Here is a 23,577-nt window from a genome sequence, read left to right on the forward strand (position 1 = left end):
TATCTTACTCTTGCAAAATGTATGAGTGTGAGCACTTTTAATTTCCATGAGAGTCTAAAATTATTGACTAAAATACTATTTTTTATATAACTACCATGTGGGTGACTGCGACTTATATATTTTAGTCAAAATTCTTCAAAAAATGTCATATTCTTTCAAAGCATATGAGTGTGAACACTTTAAAGTTTCATAAAGGTATAAAATTTCTGTATAAACTGCTTAAAATTGTCATTATATATGGGTACTCTGTATAATACCGGTGTCTAGATCTCTAACCAAAAAAATTCAGTTCAAATTCTTTAAAGTCAGGGGCGTAGCAAGTACGGCAGGCAATAATGTTTGTTGATACTGCATGCCATACATAAAAGTCGGGTCAAAAATTGAAAAAAAAATCAAGTTTAAAACTAGCAAGGCTTCCTTCCCGTCGTACGAATCGGGATTCGGGAGCTACGCATTTTTTCGGAATCACGTACATGAACTGTGTATAATTCAGTCAGAGAGGTATTCTCGAACTAATGACTGTCAAGAACTCTTCTATTCCACGTATCTGTTCTACCTAGAACAGTTCCTGACAGGAGGGTGTCAGAACTCATGACAATTTATGACAGAGCTTGTCCAAAGCCCTGAGAGACCCTGACAAGGTGTGTTGCGGGTCAGAACAGTTTCTGGCAGTTTAGAATTGTTCTATGACAGCGAATCCTGACAGAATTGAACAGAGGTTAGAAGTGATCGCAATTGTACATACAAACTTAGTAATGCTATCTTCATTTTGAACGTAGCGAACGTAGCTCTGATTAGTAGTACACTGTACTGCTATGAGCTCTTTAACGTCATTTTCATTCATTTGTCATTCATACAGAGGTAAATATTTTTTACTTTATAGAAATAGTGGTGGTAGAGGAGACACAACGCGGGTTTAAAAGATTAAGATATTGACGAGTTACCATGGCGGATCCAGGAGTAGTGTTTCGGGGTTACCCCCCCCTTTCCTTTTGTATAATTTTGTTTTAATTTCGCGCAGAATTTTGGACAAAATTTGAATAATGAACCCATCCGGAACCCCCTAATTCAAAATCTCTGGATCCGCCCATGAGTCGTCAATGTTCTAATGTATTTTGGTGATGGTAATATGGCCACAACAAAGAAAATAACGATATTGCATTTATGGTCAGTCGGGAATACGAAAGAGTCCAATTAGGCTTATCAATTACTTTAACTATATATTCACATTTTTGTAAGTTACAAAAGTGTTGTAACTATAAATATACATATCACCTATAATTACTCATTACTACACCCATTACAATATCACTTTAAGTAAAACATGCACCGTGTATTTAAACTGTCATCCTTCGATTTCCCTACCTGATTGTTTGTGTTTATATATTGAAAGGTGCGTGAGGTATGTCATAAGATAACAGTAAAAATATGTGGGATCTTTTGCTCACGTGACAAAAGGACTTTTAATAAGAAGGCGCCAATTTGATTCCCAATTATAGTAGTTTTATTTCACGTAGTGTAATAATTGTGTAAAATATATGTTGGAAAAAGATGGTTGTTACCGCTAATCACATTAAATGTGTAGTAATTGGTGATGATTCGGTCGGTAAGACAAGTATGCTCGTGAGTTACGCTACAAGGAGGTTTCCAACTAATATTGTTCCAACGGCATTTGACAATTATGCTGGTAAGTCTTGTCATCTTTGTGGTAATTTATTATGTAACAGTTAACTGCTAGTTTTTGTTGGTATATTGCTATCAATATTGTGTGATCTATTTGTTCTATGCGTATCTTAGATATGTATGTACGAGATAAATATGTATTTTAACCATAAAATATGATCACAGACTTTGATCTCTTAGATCTATCGAAAAACTACTCGAAATAATAAGTACAATTTTGGTATATTTTAATAGTTCTACATTTCAGGGTCGTTGAATATGTCACATAGGACATAATTGTGTATGTTTCAATGTTGTACAATCATTTATATATCTTGATAAAATAGTTAATTGATCCGTTTACTTCAATTCCTTAGGAACAATTTTACTGTCCGGAAAACCTCATCATTTGGAACTATTGGACACTATTGAACAGGTAATATATAACGACTGAGTAATAGGAAAGGAAAATCATGTGGATTATCCAGAACATCATCGTGTCAGATTGCACGTTTGTACTACTACACTCGGAGCGATATCACAATTTATACAAATCTTTAAACCAAAGTTAAACTCCCCGAATAAAATGTTACAAGTATTCATAAATTGGAAATGCAATAAATGTTCGGAAACTGTAAGAGAGCGTTAATTGGTATGCTTTAAAATTTCTGAGCAGATTTTTTTTCATATCGAACAGTGAAACAAACCTCTTTTTAGAAATTAGGTATTACATGTTTCATTATATACACTTGTTATGTTTGTTTATGAATTTCTATCCCCTTAAGGTGTGTTATGTTGGAAAATCCTTTATCAAACAATTTGATATAGCCTGATTTATCACATCTTTGTTGACTCCGTGTATTTATCTATAAAATTTAGTTATGAAGTCAAACAGGTCTTCAGCCTTGATCTGACTGTTTACGAACTATTCAAAGAAGTAGGCTACTTTTAGTGGTGAAGAAAAGGGTAATGACCAATGGGGGGAAGTAGAGCAAGTCGGGAGAAAAGAAGGGTTGTACTTTTTAGAAAGAAAAAAAACGCTATTAGGAATGAAGCGTATTGTTTGCGTTTGTGTGTTTTTTTTTAGTTTATTGTGTGTGTGTGTGTGTTTTATTAACTATGTAGAGTGATTAAGTCTTCAATATTTACATTGAAACGTTGCATATATATACGTCCTACATATATTTACACTGACTTATATTTTCAATCTCGATACCACTCGGCTTTTCGGTTGTAGTGAGGTTCTAATAGACACAATACTAAGACCTTTGATATTCTTATTCTGAATCAAAAGTTTCTTACTATAGCTGTTAATTTGTATAAATTTATTTGTTGTTTTTTTTTCTTTCACAACTAAAGAGGACCTATTTCTATTTCCGTTACCTTTATTTATGTGACATCTAAAATGTCGACAAACATTTCAAATATGTTGTTCTCTATATTTGCAATAGGTATAAATAAAAATAATACAGTGTAACTTGAAATATGGGCCTCGTTTGAGATTTTATGAAAGTTTGTTAATCTATTTCGGGGTTACTACCTAAACCAGTTTTATTTCTCCGTTATAAAACACAAATGTTTGAACTTATAAAGATGACAAAATGTTGTCGTTTTAGTTTGTGTTGCATAATTGTTACTACTTATGAATATATGTACGAAAATGCGTTGGATAAGTTTTTGATGCCTATTGTTTTATTACTTAAAAATCTACCATACGTTCTTTTATAGGAGGCATCTACAAACACAATACAGACATCGTTTGCTGATGCAGATGTATTTGTTGTGTGTTATTCTTCAGTGCAGCCAAAGTCTTTCGAGAACGTAAAGGATAAATGGCTACCTAGAATACGTGACTACCTTGGAGATATACCTCTAGTGCTAGTAGCTACACAAACTGATCTACGAAATAATTCAATTGTGATTAGACAACTTAAGAAAGACGGTTTAAAACCTGTGTCTACAGAAGAGGGACATGCCTTTTCAAAACGAATCGACTGTGCATGTTATGTTGAAACGTCTCCTAGTATGGAAAGAAGAATGAAAAATGTGATGAACAAAGCGATTTCATCTGTTTTGCTACCTCAGCCAGATCGCTCGGAAATAACGTTGTGTACGATACTGTAAATACATTATTGGTATATCTTAGGGTCAAATAATAAGAAACTTACATAAAGTCTGCGCATCGTGTAAATATTTTTATGACTGTGTATACAGAATTTTTTATCAACTTTGATAATTGTTTTTGTGTTTTTATTATTTACTACAACAATGTCTAGTCTACATGGGGTTTAAAAGTAGTGTTTTCTTGTTGTATTTTTGGGGTAAAAATATGGTTTACATATTGCTTTTTATAGTCATGTAACTTCAAGGAAATCCGCGGTTTCAGATCACCGTAACTGTTATTTCATTTGTAAAAGAAATATTTATTATGTTAATAAGGCAATTTGTGGTGTGTTATGTGAGCTAATCAGATGGTTTTTGTTACTAGTCATTGTTTCAAACATTAGTACGTAACAAAGCATTTTTACTTAGTTAAAACGGAAAGTGTTTTATACGAAATGTTGTTGATGATATAAATAAATTATATCTTAAAACTATTTTTTTCGAACCAAACCGTTGAACACGAGAAAGGCTGAACATCTAATTCGTACTTTCATTCAGTTTTCATAAGTTTTATCAGTAGCAACACCATATCCACAACATGTTGTCTGAAGTCTTGCTGAAATTACTTATGAATTTCATGGAGAATGGAGTTTAAAAAAAATCAAAACTGTGGTCCGTAGCTAATCATAACTAAAACGTAATTTATCTTAATCTCTTCTAAATTATGGAAACGTCTTTAGGACATTTACTTGTTGTGGTTCTCGACATAATTCAGCATATTTATCTCGTCATATTCACATTTTTAAAACAACTTGAATTAAGAAATGCGATAAAATGCATAAGACCTGACTTTGTCGATGCTAACAATGTCTTGCAATATGCATTTATACAATGCGTAATAGGTTTGATAAAAAATGTAATTGAGACAAAGTAAAAACAGAAAATTACCGAAAGACAACGATTATACCAAACAGTAAAAACAAAACAACCAAAGTTATGATATAAGTGATTGTATCACTCAGTCTGAATCAACAACATGCTTCTTGCGAACGAATGAAGTACAAAAGCTCGTATCTAACTCCTCTTCAGTGGCTTCAACAAAACTGTTCACTCCTGCATGGTTATTTTTATTCAAATTTATAGAGCATCAGGATGTGTTCACTCTATCTACTTTTTTATCAACATTTCATTGAACCATCATCTGCTTCACTGTGACTGATTCTTATGAAACTTTTCGGAAAGTTATGTTTTGTCATTTTAATTGTTTGTAAAAGGTTGTTGTCTAAAGACCAGGTGATTATCTCTCACGACTGATATATGGTCCAAATTTCGTTTATCAGTTTGCTGACAACGATGTAATGCGGTTAGATTTGGACCCTTTATTTTTGTCAACCAACATTGAGTTGTAGGTCAACTGCATGCCCAACGAATATTTAAAATTGTAAAAACAACCACTTGTTGTTATGAAGTCTAACATTCTAGTTTTTATTCAGTAAAACGGTTTACTTTGGTTTTATGATACAAGCTAATTTCTTCTGAAGAAATGTAGTAACTCGAACTACATATGAAATATTACTAGTACATGAATGGTATGCAAGTGAATAAGATGATAAAGTCTGTGAAAACCATTTTTAGTCCAAAAATGTACTTGTATTAATTCCAAACAACTCTCAAAACGAAGTGCCCAGGTTACCATTATACGGCACTCGTCGCAACTTCGGCCGAGTCCGTACCCTCCTCATACCTCGTCTGTATTACGTCAGCTGCCATTGGAACTACTTTGGAAATCTTCTATGTAGAGGTATTTAATGTTCATTTAAAGATGGATGCGCCCGTAATATGAATTTGAAATTGGAAAATGTGTGCTTATAAATACAAACATGTCGTTTTCTAAGATAATTTACTTAACTTTTTTAATTCTATTTTACGGATATGTACGTCTTATTGATAGAGCGTATCGTACACCCTATGGCTAGGTCAAGCGAGCCATATTTATAATGGTCATAGGTGACACGGTCAACTTCCGGCGAATAAATGTAGCGCGTAGACACATATCAAATCCCGTATCACATCAGAGTAGCGGAGTCACCCGAGGTTTGCCGATTGCATTATACGGTTGACGTTGTTTGGTGCCATTTTGATTTGTTTTGCTGGGTTTATTGAAAAATTACTTTAAGATTTGGATCATTCCGGTTTCTTTATAAACTGTGAAGCTAAACTGTCCAAACTTGTTATTTTTAGGAACACAGTTGTCACAGGTTTAAACGCCGTTTTGTTGTCATTTATAGATAGTGTGTGCCTCCAATCTGATGAAAATTAGACCTACCAATTGTTTCATTCTGTCACTGCATGTAGGATCTAACAACACCCCATTCTACTTTCTGTTAATAATATCTTAATAATGTCTTTTTTTCTATCTGATTTTTATGATTACTTCTTCATTGTGTTCCTTTTCAAATTCTGTCGAAATAGTGTATTTATCGTAGACTATTTCAAAGGGGTCAAAGTAGGGCAACACCCAAAACAAACTTTTTGAATTTTTGGTCCGATTTCGACACTAATGATTTTGTTCCATTAGTTTCCTCGTGAGTATCCCTGCATGTGTTTGTCAATCATATTTGTGATATCTTTTACCGTTTCCGAGTAATTAGTGGAAGAAAAACGCCAATTTCAAAGGTTACTTTTGTAGATTTTTTTAGGATTTCAATTATTTTTTCACCAAAATGTAGATCTAATCTAGGAATTTTGGTGGTATGCAGATAAATTTGACCTATTATTGACCCTTTCCAAGGAATATGAGCCAAACGTGGGGGATATTTTTTTTTATTTGAAGGCTAATTCCATTCGATATTTATTGAAATCCCTGTATTTTATTAGGAAACTCAGCAAAAAACGCAATAAAATAAAACAAAAGTTGAGATGACGCTATTACGCTTCATTAAATAACATTTTATTCCATTTATTTCAGTTCGATACGAAAACCTGTATAAGAGAGTGTGACCGGTAAAGGTTAATGCTAGAATGGCTTTATTGAAAGATGAGTTACTTATCATAGACTTGTGTCAACTTGGAACGATTTTGTATGTGGGCCAGGTTGTGTCAATTGATAAACTTCTGGATATCGTAAATCAACACTCCCGTATTTTTTTCTTTTGAAAACCGTTTTACGGTAAATTGTAGCAATAACCTCGCATAAGTACCACATGAGCCCGCAAAAAAAAATTAGGACGAAGAGGTATATTTATATTGCTAAGGCTCCATATGCCACCATGACGCTGGAACCTGAGTTAACATTCATGGGAATCTTGATTTTGAGGTTCCACTCTACCGACCCAAACTGGGAAAATTGGTAACCAACAATGAAACAACAGTACATGTGTTACTCCAGCAACGCTAGAGGTTGTCTGACAAACTATTTTCTGGCTTGGTGCCATCCTAACCTCTAGCATCTGACATGTTGAAAGCCACCGCAAATGTGAATTAGCTAAACATGTGTTTTAAAATATTTTAAGTCTTTTATTTACATGAAAGAAGTTTAACCTACCGGAAATCAAGCGCTAAGAATCCTAAATATTTGTTATATTTTGGAATAGGTCACTTATTTTACGGAATATAATTTATTTTTGACAAAACGAACTTAAAAATGGTAAAGGCAATTCGTTGGTTAATTTGATATGTTCGTTTCCCAAATCTTTAAAATCCGTAATTTCATCAACCGGTATTACACACTCAACAAGCTAAAAACCAAATACGAAGTTCATTTTAGTTTAAACATATTTTATTCAGAAATAGTTTGATTACAATAAATTACAAAACATAATACATTTAGTGATAAGACAAGGATTCGGAAACAAGCATAGCTTATACTAAGTGAGTCTCCTTATAAGAATGACAATTTGGTTAGCACATATGTTCTATTGCACGCTCACATGTTGAAGAATATAATATTTGGCGAGGAGAAAATAAAGTATTTAGGGAAAAAAGGGATGGAATGCATTAATAGATAATTGATTATGGTTAGGTGTTCGCAAACCGTTTACTGTCTACTATATACTTTTGCACATTTGTGAATATATAAATATTTTGTTGGAGCATCTGATCCATGAAGCTAAATTTTTGGAGTTAGCGGGATAGGTAAAATAGAATATGTACGTCTGGCGAATGGCTGCATACTTGTTACAGTGAAGAAGATAATGGGCTGACGTTTCAGATTGACCGCATGTACAATATGGATTATCGACAAGATTTCGCGCAAATAAATGAGCATTAAAAGAACTACTATCAATACGTAATCGTGCATGGAGCACCTGACCGGTTCTACTGCCGATATAGAAATATGTTGGGTATTTTACGTTCTGAACATTCAAATAGTTCTTGAACGTTTCTAACGACGACGTCTTACGAATGTCGACATGCAAGTTGTTCCATAATTTGACACTTGAAGGTAAAAAGTAACCAGAATAGATATTGGTTCTCGTACGTATTTCGGCCACGTTGTTGGAATGTCGTGTAAAATGATGATGCAGGTCCGAAACCGTGTTTGGTATCAAATTACAAAGATAGTCAGGAGCTTTCTTATGCACCATTTTATGAATCATAATAAGTTTATGATTCTCTCTACGATCTGCGAGCTTTTCCCACCCTGTCTCAACGTATAATTTTGCTATGGAAGTTAGTTTAGTCCCACCTGTTACTATTCGCATGGCCTCGATTTGCACACTCTCGACTTTTTCAGATAAATATTCTATATTGTTGTCCCAAATGACGTCGCCATATTCCATTAGTGGTCTAACGTACGAGAAATACATTTTTTTCGAGTGTAAATCTATCAAGAACTAATCTCAAGCGATGAAGTGCATTTACACGGATAAACGCTTTTTTGACAATATTGTCGATGTGATTATGCCACGATCCGTTATCTGAAAATGTTATACCCAAATGCTTATGGCTTGTCACTTCCTGTATGTCGTGATCGTTCATCTTTAATACCGGATGTACCACTCGTGTAGACTTGCGCGAAATAAACATCGTCTCGGTTTTCTGTGAATTAAATTTTACCAGCCAAGTAGTTGTCCACTGGTGAATTTTAGCGAGGTCATTATTTAAGATATTCGCGACGATAGCAGGCAAATCGACGGTTACAAAGAGGCTAGTATCGTCAGCAAATAACTTAATAGTCGCATCTATGTCTACAACAATGTCGTTTATAAATATTATAAATAACAGAGGTCCTAAAATCGAACCTTGTGGTACGTCGGCATTTATGGATGACCATTCGGAGAGACCCCCGTTCAAACAAACGCGTTGAGTTCTACCGCTCAAATAACTCTTAAACCAATCCAACAGTTTTCCCGAAATACCGTGGTTCCTTAGTTTAAATAAAAGACCAGTGTGCCATACGCGATCGAATGCTTGGCTTATGTTACAAAATATTATTCTGACTATCTATACCACTATCCAAAGCCTTACCAAAAGTATTCGATATATCAACTATACTCGGCGTCACATAAATAACATACTGTTAAAATTTGAATAAAAATATTTTCTACGACTTTATTGACACCTACCGTCGTTTAAATTGTCTTAAATGACTTGCTCATTCGTTTAGCCAAACGGCTTCTCCCTAAACATTGAATCGTTAAATTCCGGTCAGATTTTAATTCTCGGTGCCAATATTTACATTGTAAAAAGTCGGCCATGTTTACAGTGATCGGGTTGCTAGGAGATGTTGTTTACGTTTAAATGGTTTGTCCGAAAACCGAAGAACCCAGAATGCATTTCGGCGTTATTTCGGATGTCTCGGATTTATTTTACGCGAACAACGTACAATACCGAGAAGTTGATCGAGCAGACGATTGTCACCGGAGTTCGACGGGAACTTACGAACTTCGTTTATAAACAAATCGTCCCGTAGAAACCAACTTGGCGGATATTAGTATGGGATTTTCCCGTAAGGATTTGTTACGCATGATTTAAGCTAATAAGCGACTCGTTGGTACTAACACGCCATGCATACATGCGAACTATCTTCATATTAAATAAAAGAGAGACAACTCTAGCGGTAAGTCCCGACGGTTTAAAAAGTAGAGCTTCAATTCGAAAATGTGTTGTATGTGACGTCGAGTATAGTTGGTTTATAGCCGAATCGCCTGGGGTAAATCCAGATTGGTGAGCAGTTATAACATTGTGGCGTAAGAGGAAGTTATGTACATACTTATAGACGCACCTTTCCATACATTTCGAAATAATATTTAACAGAGAGATCGGTCTGTAGTTTTTAACCTCGTAAGCATTTCCGTTCTTAAAAACCGGAGTAACGTTTACCTTTTTCCAATCTGTTGGAAAAATTGCATTAGTCAACGACAAATTAAAGAGTCTACATAACTGCGTTTCTAAAACTGGGGCACCAGCTGTCAATAAACGTGGATTTATAAGGTCATGCCCGCAAGCCTTACTGATGTTCAAATTGAGCAAGACATCCTCAACGTCCGTCTCTGAGATATATATTTTATCGAGCGTAGTATCCGCTAAGATATGGTTAGGAAAAACAGAAGCAGAGTCATCCAGCACGGTTTGCAAAGCAAAAAGCCGATTGAATTCGTTTGCCTTTTCGTTATCATCGGAGATAAGCACATCATTTTTTTAACAAAGGGGGGGGGGGGTGCCGACACTCGATCGCTTCATTCCAGAAATCTGGTTACAGATTTTCTACCAGTTTTTGGTTGTTGGTTTGCAGTTTACAATTCTACTAACCATATTTGCAATATAATCATCTTGAGAGCGATGAATAAGAGTAGTTAGCTCATTTCGAATATGTCTAAGCTTTGCCCAATCTGACTCTCTATTTGAGCTCCTTGCTGGTGAATGAATTCGCCGTTTTTTACGTATGAGTCTACGAATGTTGTTAATCATCCAGTTCGGATCCGATTTACGGACTGTTACATATCTATTTGGAATACATTGGGCAGCCGCATCCAAAATACGCGTCGACACTTCGCGAATTATAGAATCTACATCACCGTTTGCAAAAATGTCGTTCCAATTAATATTTGACAATGTACGTCTATATGCGTAATAATCACCACGATCGTACAGCCATATCTTACGTTTAAACGATTTGTTAAGTGGTTTTGGACTGTTTATAATTCTAAATATTGGACAATAGTCATCCTCCCAAGTCAGGGTTTTGAGTCCACCCTCGCTCCCTCAAACCCCTGACATCACTCATTCATATTTAGCGGGTATCGTCCAGCGCCATCTAGTGAGTTACCCAAATTTAACCCGGATCCAAAATCCAATCAAATCACACGTAATAGAAACTCTTCGATATAACTCACAAAATGGTTACAAAGACATGACGTCATTGTTTTCGCTGAAGACTCTAAACAGAATCTATAGTTATCATGTTTTGGTCATATTGAATCATCTGTGACATCTTACAACTATCAGTTACTCGTATCATTGTTTATATTTCCATGGACATTTTATGTCAAATCAATTTTCATTGGTGCTTCGCACCCGAGAAGCAACCAATCGGAATTGGCTGGGCGATACCCGCTAATTAAAATATGAATGAGTGATGTCAGGGGTTTGAGGGAGCGAGGGTGGACTCAAAACCCTGACTTGGGAGGATGGACAATGGTATCTTATCTGATTTAATAAAGGGGTAAAACTCCAGTATATGGTAATAAATCTGTTATAAATCTGTTATTATCAAATTAATGATAGAAGACGAATGCTCGAATGGCTTATCGATCATCTGCTCCAAAATATATGACATACAGAACTGTTTTACCTTAGAGTTAACATTTTATTGGTTATCATTTAAATCACCAGTAATAATAATATGATCGCAGTTTGCATCGTTCACTGCAGATTCGATAGAGCGTTCAACTTTAGACCAAACATCAATGTTACTGTTAGGTGGTACGTAAAAAGTACATTTTGTACCATAAAGGACCTTTTTGCGACAAGTTTTTAACTGAATCGACAGTGCTTCAACTTCCGGCACTTTTAGGTCAGTAAGTCTAATGGCATAAATAGTATCATGAACGACTTTTTTATCACCAGTCCTATCTTTTCGAAATGCTTAGCTCGATCGAGCCAGGTGTATTTGTGTCGTTTAACCAAATTTCAGTAAAGTAAAGTATATCAAACTCGCCAATGTCGGCTGTAGCTAAGTGTAATTTTGGTATTAGACTTTGGACGTTCAAATGTAAAAAACGAAACCGAGTTGGAAAGTAAATTCTGTAAAATAGATAAATATGATGAGCAATCTGAATGTTCGCAATGAATATCAAAATTTGAATCGGTATCTGAAGGACCAGGGTTAGGATGCAAATCGCTGATCATAAACAAAAGCTCAATTATGACAAGAAGTGAGACAATAAATAAAACACTATCGAGATTCAATAACATAGGCGGCATATAAATATCTGTACAATGTGTTTTACCATTATTCGGATTAACTATCAATACAAAGCGCAAAATTGTAATTAATGCAAGGGATTCTACTTTGTTCGGAACTTCCCTGAATAAACAATTAAATATACACACACAAAAAAAAAATAAAACACAGACAGTGATCTTTTGTACTTTAGTGCAAAAGCAAAACGGCCAACTCTCATTCTGTATTGTTCTACCCCGATACCCATTATGTCACACCGGTGTCATCCCACTTGTCCTGCATTTGTTAATTACAGGTAAAATATAGGTGAAAATTTGTAGGACAAGTGGGAGGTATGTAGTTATTAATTACCTGTTAATTGCTTGTTTATCACAACAAAAGATCAAAGGGAGCTATCTATAGTCTGTTTTAAATTGTGTGAAAAGGTAGCCACATTCAAAAGGTAAAGTCTGTAAAATATGTAAATAAAAGTCAAAAACTTTCATTTATATATTTTGCATTTTGGTTTACGTTTTGTATGGAGTTACCATTATAATGCTATTTTTTTCTTTGTAAACATGTAGGTTGCAAAAAATTAAGCAAAATATATCTTAATATTTTATTTCGTACATAAATATAACCATGAAAATAACAAATGTTTACATTTGCACTACAAATATCATTTATAAGCACTAATACATCACATTGTTTTCATAAAATGTTCATTGTCACACAAAATGTTCATTATCACCTAACCAAGATGTATCAGATGAGAGGCGGCGTCAGCATACTGCACTACTGTCATCTCATTGTTGTGAAGTCTTTGTTTGAGTTGTTGCAGTCTGGTGTCTATATTGCGGTACTTTCTGCGTTTTCGTGCTGGTAGTCCTCCGGCGGCAATCTGAATAATGTTTACTTCATTGACAGCTTGAATCTGTTTGATGTGTTTGATGAACGGGTAGATGTTTGGATGAGCAGTTTGTATCTGTTTCTTTATCTTTGAGTGCCATCCTTCCAAGTGATTTGTTGTTCTCGGTCTATCATGACTGAAGTGGTTCCAAATGTGGCGGTCTGACTCTACCCATTGCGTGGTTACATAGTCGGTAAACGGAACTGTGTCCATGTTCACATCGGCATTGTCTAGCTCTTTCAAGGCATTGAACCATACATCTGCACTTTCTTGCGGTACAAGTGGTAATACAGCTGCTCTGCGTACTAATGTTGTGATAGCGTCAATGTCTATGTATGCAATCTGTAGGCCTGTGTGTTCAGTCTTTCTCCAGATACATTGTGTAAAGTGGAAGAAACAACCTCTCAGTGTAGCACCAGGAAATACAGTCTTAGCGGCATTAATAGTTGCAGTTTCAAAATCCACCACTAGAGTTGTTGGTTGAAGCTGAAGTCCAATCTCTGTACATTTGGCTTTCACAATGTTGAAGAATCTGGTGTAAATCTGCTCACTTTTCCCAGGAAGTAGACCATAGACGAGTGGATACATCTGGCCGTTTACTGTCCCATGGATTGTATAGTTGTGTAAATAATGTAGGACATGTGTAGAAAGTTTCGTCTCCATACAAGGTAGTGTTGTTTGTAAGATGCTGCAAGTTCCTGCAAAACGAGAATCCTAGGTCCATTGTTGTCATCAGCAAGTAGGAATTGTTCACCAGTTGAAGTCTGAACCCGTTGGTCTTGCAAATCAAGATCGTTAATGGTTGATGGCAACTTGGGTAAGAGACGGGAACGTTGTCTGTACAGAATAGTTCTAGAAGACTGGAAAGTAGGAATCATGTGAACATTACTCACTAATATGAATGAGAAAGGCCAAGCTCATTAAGAATATTAAAATAATTTTCAACTATTACCAAACTTAAGAGAATTAAGCTAAAATTATATACCAAGCTCATTATAATGACAACTTACTTGAATATGTGCTTAAAGATGATTATAAGATTCAATAAGTTATGATGATTAAGTAAATAAGTTAGCAACATTTTCTTTTTATTTATTTATATTTTTTAGAACTTTTGATCATATATATATAATATCTTATAACATTTATTTATGTAATATTTTTTTTATTTTGATATATATAGTAAGTTTTTTAAATAACAAAAATAAATTGTTATACATTATTTTTTTTGTACATTAGTTAATACATTTTTTTTTAAATTATTGAATATCATTTTGCCTTTTTTGTTGTACTTTAGATACAGATTTTTTGCCAATTAATGGAAAAGACTATAACACTACCAACACTTTATAAAAACATAATTATCTAATTAGTCAAAATAATTTTGCAGGACAAGTGGGATGTATGTTTTTCACAAATGTAGGACAAGTGGGTATAAACCGTCAAACCCGATTGATCATAACAGGAATGAGAGTGACCAAAGGTAAAGTACCGTAGACAGTAATGTGTATGTACCTGAGATTTGTTAACACCTTTTAGCATTTCAATTGTAATATAAACAGTAAACATATATACAAGAAGAAAATAGTTTGTGAAAGAAAAATATTTGCTATTCATGATTGGAGTATTGACGTAGAAACACAAAAATTAAATTTTCCGGTAAGTAATTTTTAAACTTTCTCGATTTGAAGGATTTCAGAAATTGACTATAAAAATCGTTAATTCATACAATTAATATTTATAGTAATCAGACCAAAACATCATTTGCCTCGCATTGAAATAGTGGTTTACCAATTTAGGAAGCAGATTTAATACTAATAATTTAAACTACCTTTACTTGAGGCGAGAATTTCAGTTTTATTTATACATTATTTTAGCTTCTTTCGTCCTGTAAAACTTGTTTTGGTCTGATAAGAAATAGTCAGTTGTCCAGTAATACTGAAAATCCTTGGAAATTAATTTGTCTGTCACCGTGTGTTGTGTCTTTATAATGTTTTAGGTATTGTTCTAAGCGAGGTAACATTTATTTTCAGTTTTTTTTTTCATGGAAAATTTGCTGTAACGATGACTTTATTGGATAACATAATTCTCAGAGTAGGTTTCAACTGTTATTTCCAGATACTTTTGACAGTACATTAGATTTAAAAAATAGTATTATGTTCGAATATATCGGATATAACCTAAATTGATTTTATGATTTGGTGACTTTCTTCATCCTGATTTAGGACATTACATATACACCGGAGCTAGCTAGTTTGCATCATATCTTGTCCTTCATCTAAGAATTTACGAAAGAGAAAAGCTTTCAACAAAATTACTTTGGTTGCTCCAATTCCAACCATCATTTAGACTACGTAGTAACGTTCCAGACTTATCGCTTTGCAAGAAATTAAGACCATTACACAAATTTTCTAGATAAGGCCTGGCAGTTTATACAAAAGCTCCGGTGACAAGTATATGTTGCCGAAAGATGAAGGTTGTTGTCCAAAAGTTTATCATGCAAGAAAAAAGTGAACGAGAATTGTCTAATTTTCAAATACCCTCATACCTGCAAAGCATTCTAAACTGACAATGAAAAAAAAATCATCCTCAACTTGAGTTTGATTAAGCAAAGCCGTTTGGTGACAGAAATATTTTTTACCTAACAGAAAGCAGAAAGAACATGTTTAACTGACAAAAACCATCTAATTACGCTTTTATAGGAAAACAACTGGATTGGAAAGTGGTAGTCGTGTTTTTCATTGTTAGTCTTTTAATGAAACCGACTTACAGTTACATTGAAGGAGTCGATGGAACGAAATGCATTTCTGACAAGACTAGAATTCATGAGCAAGTAACTGTATATATTATAAAGCTTCAGTGTAAGTTTTTTTTTGTAGGAATCAGGCAAAATGGGAAAAATCAGAAACATACATGCCAAAAACCCATCGATCTGACAATATAATTTCACTCAAGGATGCTTTCTCTTTTTGAATTCTGCATAACTGCACGGATTTGCTCAGATATTGTTCAATAGAATGTGAGAAAATTGGGTTTTTGACAGTTATCTGCCATTGAAATGGTCTTTTTCAGTGCTTTTCACCGAAATTATAACTAAATTTATCAAAGTGATATTGAACATCTTGTATTTTTTCCTTGATTTTTTATGGTGCAAATAGTCATATTAAACTTTCAAAATGGTGGGTTTTTTATACCATGTTTCACTGCCTGTTTCGTACAAAGACTAACACTTAAGCAGTATTACATTGTACAGGAAAATTGAACAAGAACAAATATTAATCCAAAATAATATGAACGGGAGGACGCACCCTCACGCTTGGATAGATTTTCTTTCATTTCTCAGAAAAAAGTAAGGGCGAACCGGGCCTGGGTCCACTTTGGTTTATGGCATAATCCTACATTATATATATATATATATATATATATATATATATATATATATATATATATATATATCCTACATAATAACATCTAAATGAACTGTCCCGTACTACAATACATCGTGTACTAAGTTACAGTCCTAGATTAATCCTACGAGGAGGAAGGAGGAATGACCCGGCCAGCGAAAGCTATATTTTATAGCCTAGCTGGCCGAGTGGTCTAAGGGCGCTGGCTTCGTGCAGGCGGTGTTGCCATAGATGTCACAGCGGTACGAGTTCGAGTCCCGCGCAGGAAACGACCAAATATTTGCATCGCAAATTTGACATTTCTAACATCGTTGGGAATTTTCCAGACTTTTCTTTATGTTTACATATCTTCCCTGTTACAATTTGATCCGATGAAGCAGTGTAGCGAACAGAGTCGTCACATTCTGAGACGTTTATATATATATATATATATATATATATATATTTATTAACAATTTAAATTTTACCATCTTCTGGTGATGTTAAACATATTTAGACGTTTATTTAATTTTGTTATGTTTCGCATCATTTTTAACGATCCAACACCCCGTAAGAGTGATTGTTGACTATTATTTAGATGATTACACACACACACACACACACACACACACATATATATATATATATAAAGGTATGAAAAATTCCCAATGATGTTGGAACTGTCAAATTTGCGATGCAAATTTTTGGTCGTTCCCTCCGCGGGACTCGAACTCGTACCGCTGTGACATCTATGACAACACCGCCTGCACGAAGTCCAGCGCCCTAGACCACTCGGTCATATATATATATATATATATATATATATATATATATATATATATATATATATATATATATATATATATATATATATATATATATATATTGATTTCAACATTCAAGTTCCAACTACATGGAGTGGATTCTGTATAGCATGTGCATGGTTTCTTTTTATTAGGATAATTAGAAAATATTTTGATTTTTTTTTCTGTGTCATTTCAATTTATATGTATTCCCCCGTGAAATCAAGACTGGGGGACCTCTGTAAGATATCAATTGGAACAGTTGACAGTTTTTTGGAATGAAATATCTATTAGAGCCCTTTATGATAATTCTAAAATTATTAAATAATTCATCTGCATGAAAACTTTAATTTTCACTCATTTTTTTGTTTTTTTTTGTGCTTTGTTTTTCGTTTTTTTTGTTTTTTTTTTTTTGTGGAAAAGAAAGAAATACATTACGACGAATGCAAAGTATGAAAACTTTACAGAACGTTTTAGCTTGTAAAGAATTGAAATAATTACTAAAAGTGCGAATGTGCGAGTCCCAGATCTTGAATTTTGATTAAGATAATGAACGAATTCGCGAAAAAACATACGTTTCACGCCCACGTCTTCGTTAGAAAAGAGACAACCTCCATCAGTATGTATCCGTCAATCTGGCAACAGGTACAGTTCTCGAGGTTAAGTTGTCTCTGAATTCAATTGAAATGTGTGGTAATGAGCGACAAAAAACTATCACAATAAGATATTTACTATTGTCATTATATAATTTTTCTTCCTTGTTTTACACGAACTTGAAGAATAAAAGATCATTTAACCAAACATAGTCTTGCTTAACAGAAACTACATGTACATACAGCAACTAGGAGGAAGTAATGCCATGGTTGTGTGTATTGGAATATGTAAAACATCAATAATACATATTTGCCCATCGGCTTAATTTATGTTCCTAAAAGTGAAAAAAAAATCCGGATGAAAATTAGGAATATATAACTTATTTTATTTGAGCAAAACGGCTCTTCAAGATAACGAATCAACAATAAATATGTATTACCTGAACATGCAAACATAGAAATATTGTACAAGAAATATTTATGCGTTGTCTCACTTTGGTTACAATGTCGATTTCTTTTCTGACATGTATACCCCGCTTTCATTACATGAGAATAATAAAATGAGACAACATCTTTGAATGATGAATCCATACTATTTCAATACAATGCATCTTTTTCAATAGATTTTTATAACGGGATTTCTATTTAAAACGGAGCACTAGAATACCACGGTTTGCTGTCGTATTCAACCAACATTTATGCTTTTCATGATATCAATACTATTTCGCAACTATTGATTTTCGTTTAAAGGCACTTTTAAAACTTTGCCACACTCGACGTTTTCGTTTCGGATTTGTGGCTGTTGAATATGCAACTGTAAAAATTTCGTCCAGGCCAACCGATTCTAGAGAACTACATTCTAAGTAATCGATCGCTCCCAATTTCTTGGCGAGTTTCTTTCCTTTTTGAGTTTTAACGCATGCGTCAGTAATATCAGTCACTGAACCACGTAGGTCAGTCTGTGTACCAACAAGAATATATGGAGTATTTGGTCTGAATTCTTTAATCTCTGGAATCCATTTTGTTTTAACATTCTCCAAAGAATCTTTATCTTCGACAGAAAAGCAAACAATAAAAACGTCTGTGTCGTAATAGGACAATGTTCGTAATCTGTCGTAGGTTTCCTGTAATAACAACAAAATCACTTTCAAATTTCCTGTACAAGCTTACTTAGTTAATAGCTTCATGATCAATAAAACTTTGTAAAAAATAGTTCCGTTATTGCATGCTTGTAGCTCAAAGCTTTTTTGAATTTCAAACTAAACAAACCTGAAATATAATTTAAGCACAAATGTCTAATGTTCAATAACTACAGGATATTTTTAGCATAATTACAAATGTATCTATTCGACCAAGTTTTCTGAGGAACATTAGATTTTATTATATAGACACTAGTATTGTGTACAATCTTATTGAGAAAGAAAATCACATCAGAAACAATAAAAATGTACATAGGCGCCGTCACAAAACTTTGTTATTGGCCTTTAAAACATTTAAATAGTAGTCATTTCGGTGTAACGAAAGTTTTTGAGTTCCTTTTGAGGTAAACTATCATGTATTATAATCACAGACATGTTGGGCATTGATGGTCCCGACCATTCGTCCTATTTTCCTCGACAACCATCATTTCCTTTCGATAAGTTAATTTCATAAAAATCGTATTTTGTCAGTTCTATGTCTTTTATTGAAAATATCCCTATTTAGTATTGACTCCGATACTTCTATAGGAGGCCCCGAGTGTTCATGTGTTGCTCTTGCTGTGACAATTCAGTGAAGGGGATCTATTGGTCATTTCATTTCTTATACGACCTCAAAAAATTGCGGTCGTATCATGTTATGATGTTGTTGTCGTCGTCGTCATCGTCGGTGTTGTTATTTGTTTTCGTTTTCTTGCGATAACTTCAGTTGTAGTGAACCAAATGGTATGAAATTTTGATATATTGTTATTTGCTGCTTAAAAAGCTTGCTAAAATGTGTCAATGGCCCCTACCGTTCTGCAAAAAAGGTCTCAAAAGAGGCAAAATATGTGTTTTATTTAAATTTAAATTGATATGAAAGGTTTACTTCTTCAAATTTGACAATTGTTTTTTTATTTGTTTCTTATTAAATTCTGTTTTAAGAATAATTGATAGATTTTAAAAACCATTTAGCATTGTCATTTTAAGGGGCCGAAGTTGGGTCATACCTTAAAAATATATATATTTTTATTTCTGGTCAGCTTTTTAAATTTTTATTGGACTCCTCATGAAAATCCCTGCCTGTTCAGATATCTCAAGCAATTTTCGGTTTATAAGGAGTCAAAGGGGACCAGGCCCCACCCCCATTGACTTTGGTAAGATTTTGAATCTATTTTTAACTGGATTTCTTGTGAAAAACCCTTCCTAAATACAAGAGCTTTAAGAAGTGGGCTTAGCAAATTTACCTTATCATTTATTGTTTAGTTGGTTTTTTTTTGTTTTTTGTTTTGGTGGGATAATAAGCAACAAAGTAATCCACGAATGCACCCTGTAGCAGAAATCTATATTTAAATTGATTTCAAAAAATTGTGCAATATTGAATCCAAATGACTTATTGTGTCCACAATGAACTGCAAGTCCATATGTTTGTGTGTCAAAAACTAATATTGTGTCCAACTGGCTGCGGTCGTATCATACTGCACTCGGAGAAGGTTTTTTTATTTTATCAAGAAAAATGGTGAAATATATGTGTTATATGAAAAAACCGGTACTTATCGAACTCCAAGACATCATATTGAGTCATATATTCATTACCTGTCCGGCAGTATCCGACACTTGCATCTTTTCTATTCCATTACACGTTCTGATATTAACTGAAAAGACAATTTTAAAAGAAAATAATGACGTACAAACCATTTGAAAATATTAAAAGAAATTAACACTTTCTACTAATAGCTTCTCGTTCCCAAAAGCAAATGAAGAGAAAAATCAAAACATTACAACAAAATATTTGCTGTGTCAAAAACTTACCTGACAGGTATCAATTGTTATATACAAATATGTACGGCTGGAATATTCGTGTATAGATAATGGATCAAATTACGCAATAAGGATGCATATCTTACAATTTTCAAATGTTTATGGTTTGGGGTTGAAAGGTGAAAGCATCATTACACAGTTTGTTTATGACAATAAATACAGGAGTAGCCATGTTATACATGTATATGCATCTTTAAATATGACACTTCACAAATGTAAAGAATTACACTGCATGTAAACGTCATTACCGGGTTTAAATAATCTATCTATTTCGTGTAAAGTATATCAGAAAACTGTTTTTGTCTACTACCATTCAACTCCATGACCAAAGGAAACCATTACGTTCTATAAGCATTTCTTGGCTGATATTACTTAAAAAATAACTACAGCCTGCAGGATTATTATCATTATTATAAATGAGCTGCCCAACAGCTTTATCAATGGATGTGTTAGTCCAGGTATCCTTTTATATAAAACAGAACAAAATATTATATATAATATATTTTTGCCCTTAAATCTGACACATTTTATCTTTGCGATGAAGTACTTGACATCTGAATGCAAAGAATGGTTGTCCTGTATCATGCAATTGATTTTTCTCTTATTGTTGATGACTATTGTTTTTTTTTCTTAGAAAAAGGCCATTATCTTTTTCCTAAAACAGTCTGATTGATAACACACACACACACATCTTGAACAGTGTTAATTTCTTTGTCTTAAAACTTTTGTTTGTTTATATTTTTGTGTCGTTCTCAGAAATTTGCTGAAGTACAAAGAACGATTCTTTTGGTATAAATGTACTTTCCCATTCATTTCCCCTTTTTTGTTTTATTATTTAAAAAATGGAAAATTAAAAAATTTTCTTAAACCAAAGAAGCTAATTGCGTAAATGGAAGGAGGGAATCTTTCATTTGTCTAACCAATCATTTCGGTAAGGTGTTAATCCAGTAATTTAAATCAATTAAGTTAATTAAGTTAAACAAATACAATTTCTTACCTAGATAATCGTCGAAGCAAGTGGGTTCGTACGACGTCTTAATCTTCCCTGTAGTGTAACTGAGAACTAAGCTAGTTTTCCCGACTCCTCCATCCCCGACTAACACACATTTCACCTCTTTTGGTACTTTCTTGGTCATTATGTTTACATGACATTTTTCCTCACTAGAATCATTTTTTGTCATTATGTTCAAGTCACATTTTTCCCCACAAGAATCTTTCTTGGTCATCATGTTACAGTCCCATATTTAACATTTGTAAGTGGATATGACGTCCGCACTAGTCTTTTCCGGTTACGCCTCACAGGTTTTTCATTAAGATAAATAACTATCATTAGTTTGATACAAACTGCATATTAAATGACTCACAATTACATTACAATGTTCGCATGTGTTTATAAAGAATACGTTACGATACGGTGTCTCTAATTAAAAAGTGGGCTCTCATGCTATAACGCTTTATATAAAACCTAGTAGTTAACACGTGATTTCTGTTAAGACGTTCAGGAAAAAACTCCGGAAGATACAGCGATCCAAAGGCATGTTATCGTATCAATCAAAGTTTGTGTTACATATGAAATATTTTGGAATGAACTTCAAGCATTATAGTGGCCTAGACCCTAATAAAGACAAAGCCCAATTAAAAGCCAATTATGATAACGGTGTGTGGACCTAACGGAATCAATAACTGAGTCAGTCTGTTCTGACGGATATTCTATTAATAGCTGTTACACATGCTGTAATTTGTAAAATCAATAATATTTTTGTCCAATGTTACTCTAAATCCACACACGCTAAATCCTGCCAAGGGAGACCTTATAAAAATATTCTAGCTTAACAAAAAAAAATCTAAGTTGTCGCATAATTGTTGATTATGAAACAGTCTGTGTTGTATCTATTTTCATGCTTCAAAGACCAATTAAAAAGACCGTGTGAAATGCGGTTGTGTTGGTTGTTTACTTGATTATTGAAAGTTACTGTTTGCGTAGAATGAGTAGGTCTCCACAAAAATGTAGTTCACACCACAATTATTTCTTCTCAATCACTATACTTAAAACAATATCAAAGAAAATAACGTTTTTCTATTCTAGAATATCAAAACATGCTTAAGTAAAACAAAAACTATAATATATATACCCGATTACGTATATTTTTCATTTCAGTCCATTTGGACTGTTTCACTACGGGGTTCTGCCAATGAAACTAAAGCGGATTAACCAATTTTAAGGTAACTGTCAAATTAAAGGGGACTCATAAAACTAAATAAAAATCAAGTTAATTCAAACACAAACTGAGGAAAAAAATACCAACACACATGTGTATACTAATTTAATATTATAACTAATAGACTACTAACACATATATCACAAATGAAAATGAACACAATCAAAGTACTCATATACTGAGTCAATTTATATCTGTTGTTTGAATCTTTACGCCTCAAATGGTCGCCAAACTGCAAAAAGTGATAAATAAAAGAAATGAACCAGTGTCAACTTCAAACGTATCTAAACTTTTTTTATTTAAATTCACCATTCCGATTACAAATGACAATTATTTTATCTTTGCAATATCACACAAAATTCGCGTGGCATCCCAGCAGTGCGCAAGTTATATTCAGGATCTTTGCCGATTTACATGGAACACCAAGATGAATGAACACAAAATCCCCAACAACCTGGGTAATCGAACTAAAACTGCTAGTTGGCTTTTTCAGTTTCTAAATTCAATTTAGAACCCAGA

General features: G+C 33.7%; 4 protein-coding genes across 4 annotated transcripts in view; 1 reads left to right on the forward strand and 3 right to left on the reverse strand.

Annotated features, from left to right (window-relative positions):
• Positions 1-11,292, reverse strand: part of LOC148624314 (integrin beta-like protein C) — a 269,209-nt gene extending 257,917 nt beyond the window's left edge. Inside the window, exon 1 of the mRNA XM_088567044.1 lies at positions 9,333-11,292. The gene's annotated coding sequence lies outside the window, so the exon portion shown is untranslated. The remainder of the gene's footprint in view (positions 1-9,332) is intronic.
• Positions 1,425-4,256, forward strand: LOC148624327 (uncharacterized). Its single transcript, XM_088567033.1, has 3 exons — positions 1,425-1,687; positions 2,040-2,098; positions 3,391-4,256. The coding sequence occupies exons 1-3, from the start codon at positions 1,552-1,554 to the stop codon at positions 3,784-3,786; spliced, it is 591 nt and encodes a 196-aa protein (XP_088423159.1). The 5' UTR covers positions 1,425-1,551; the 3' UTR covers positions 3,787-4,256.
• A 111-nt stretch (positions 11,293-11,403) lies between the features above and the next one.
• LOC148624328 (uncharacterized) lies at positions 11,404-18,081 on the reverse strand. Its single transcript, XM_088567048.1, has 2 exons — positions 17,826-18,081; positions 11,404-13,921 (listed from the first exon to the last, which is right to left on the reverse strand). The coding sequence occupies exon 2, from the start codon at positions 13,722-13,724 to the stop codon at positions 12,903-12,905; it is 822 nt and encodes a 273-aa protein (XP_088423174.1). The 5' UTR covers positions 13,725-13,921; positions 17,826-18,081; the 3' UTR covers positions 11,404-12,902.
• Positions 18,082-18,208: 127 nt separating this feature from the next.
• LOC148624329 (cdc42 homolog) lies at positions 18,209-22,856 on the reverse strand. Its single transcript, XM_088567050.1, has 3 exons — positions 21,837-22,856; positions 20,615-20,673; positions 18,209-18,967 (listed from the first exon to the last, which is right to left on the reverse strand). Exons 1-3 carry the CDS (start codon positions 22,066-22,068, stop codon positions 18,563-18,565), a joined length of 696 nt encoding a protein of 231 aa, XP_088423176.1. The 5' UTR covers positions 22,069-22,856; the 3' UTR covers positions 18,209-18,562.
• Positions 22,857-23,577: the final 721 nt, after the last annotated feature.

This window comes from Perna viridis, chromosome 2, assembly GCF_037379345.1.
Source record: "Perna viridis isolate PV_CMFRI_1.1 ecotype Kerala chromosome 2, ASM3737934v1, whole genome shotgun sequence".
Lineage (NCBI taxonomy): Eukaryota > Metazoa > Mollusca > Bivalvia > Mytilida > Mytilidae > Perna > Perna viridis.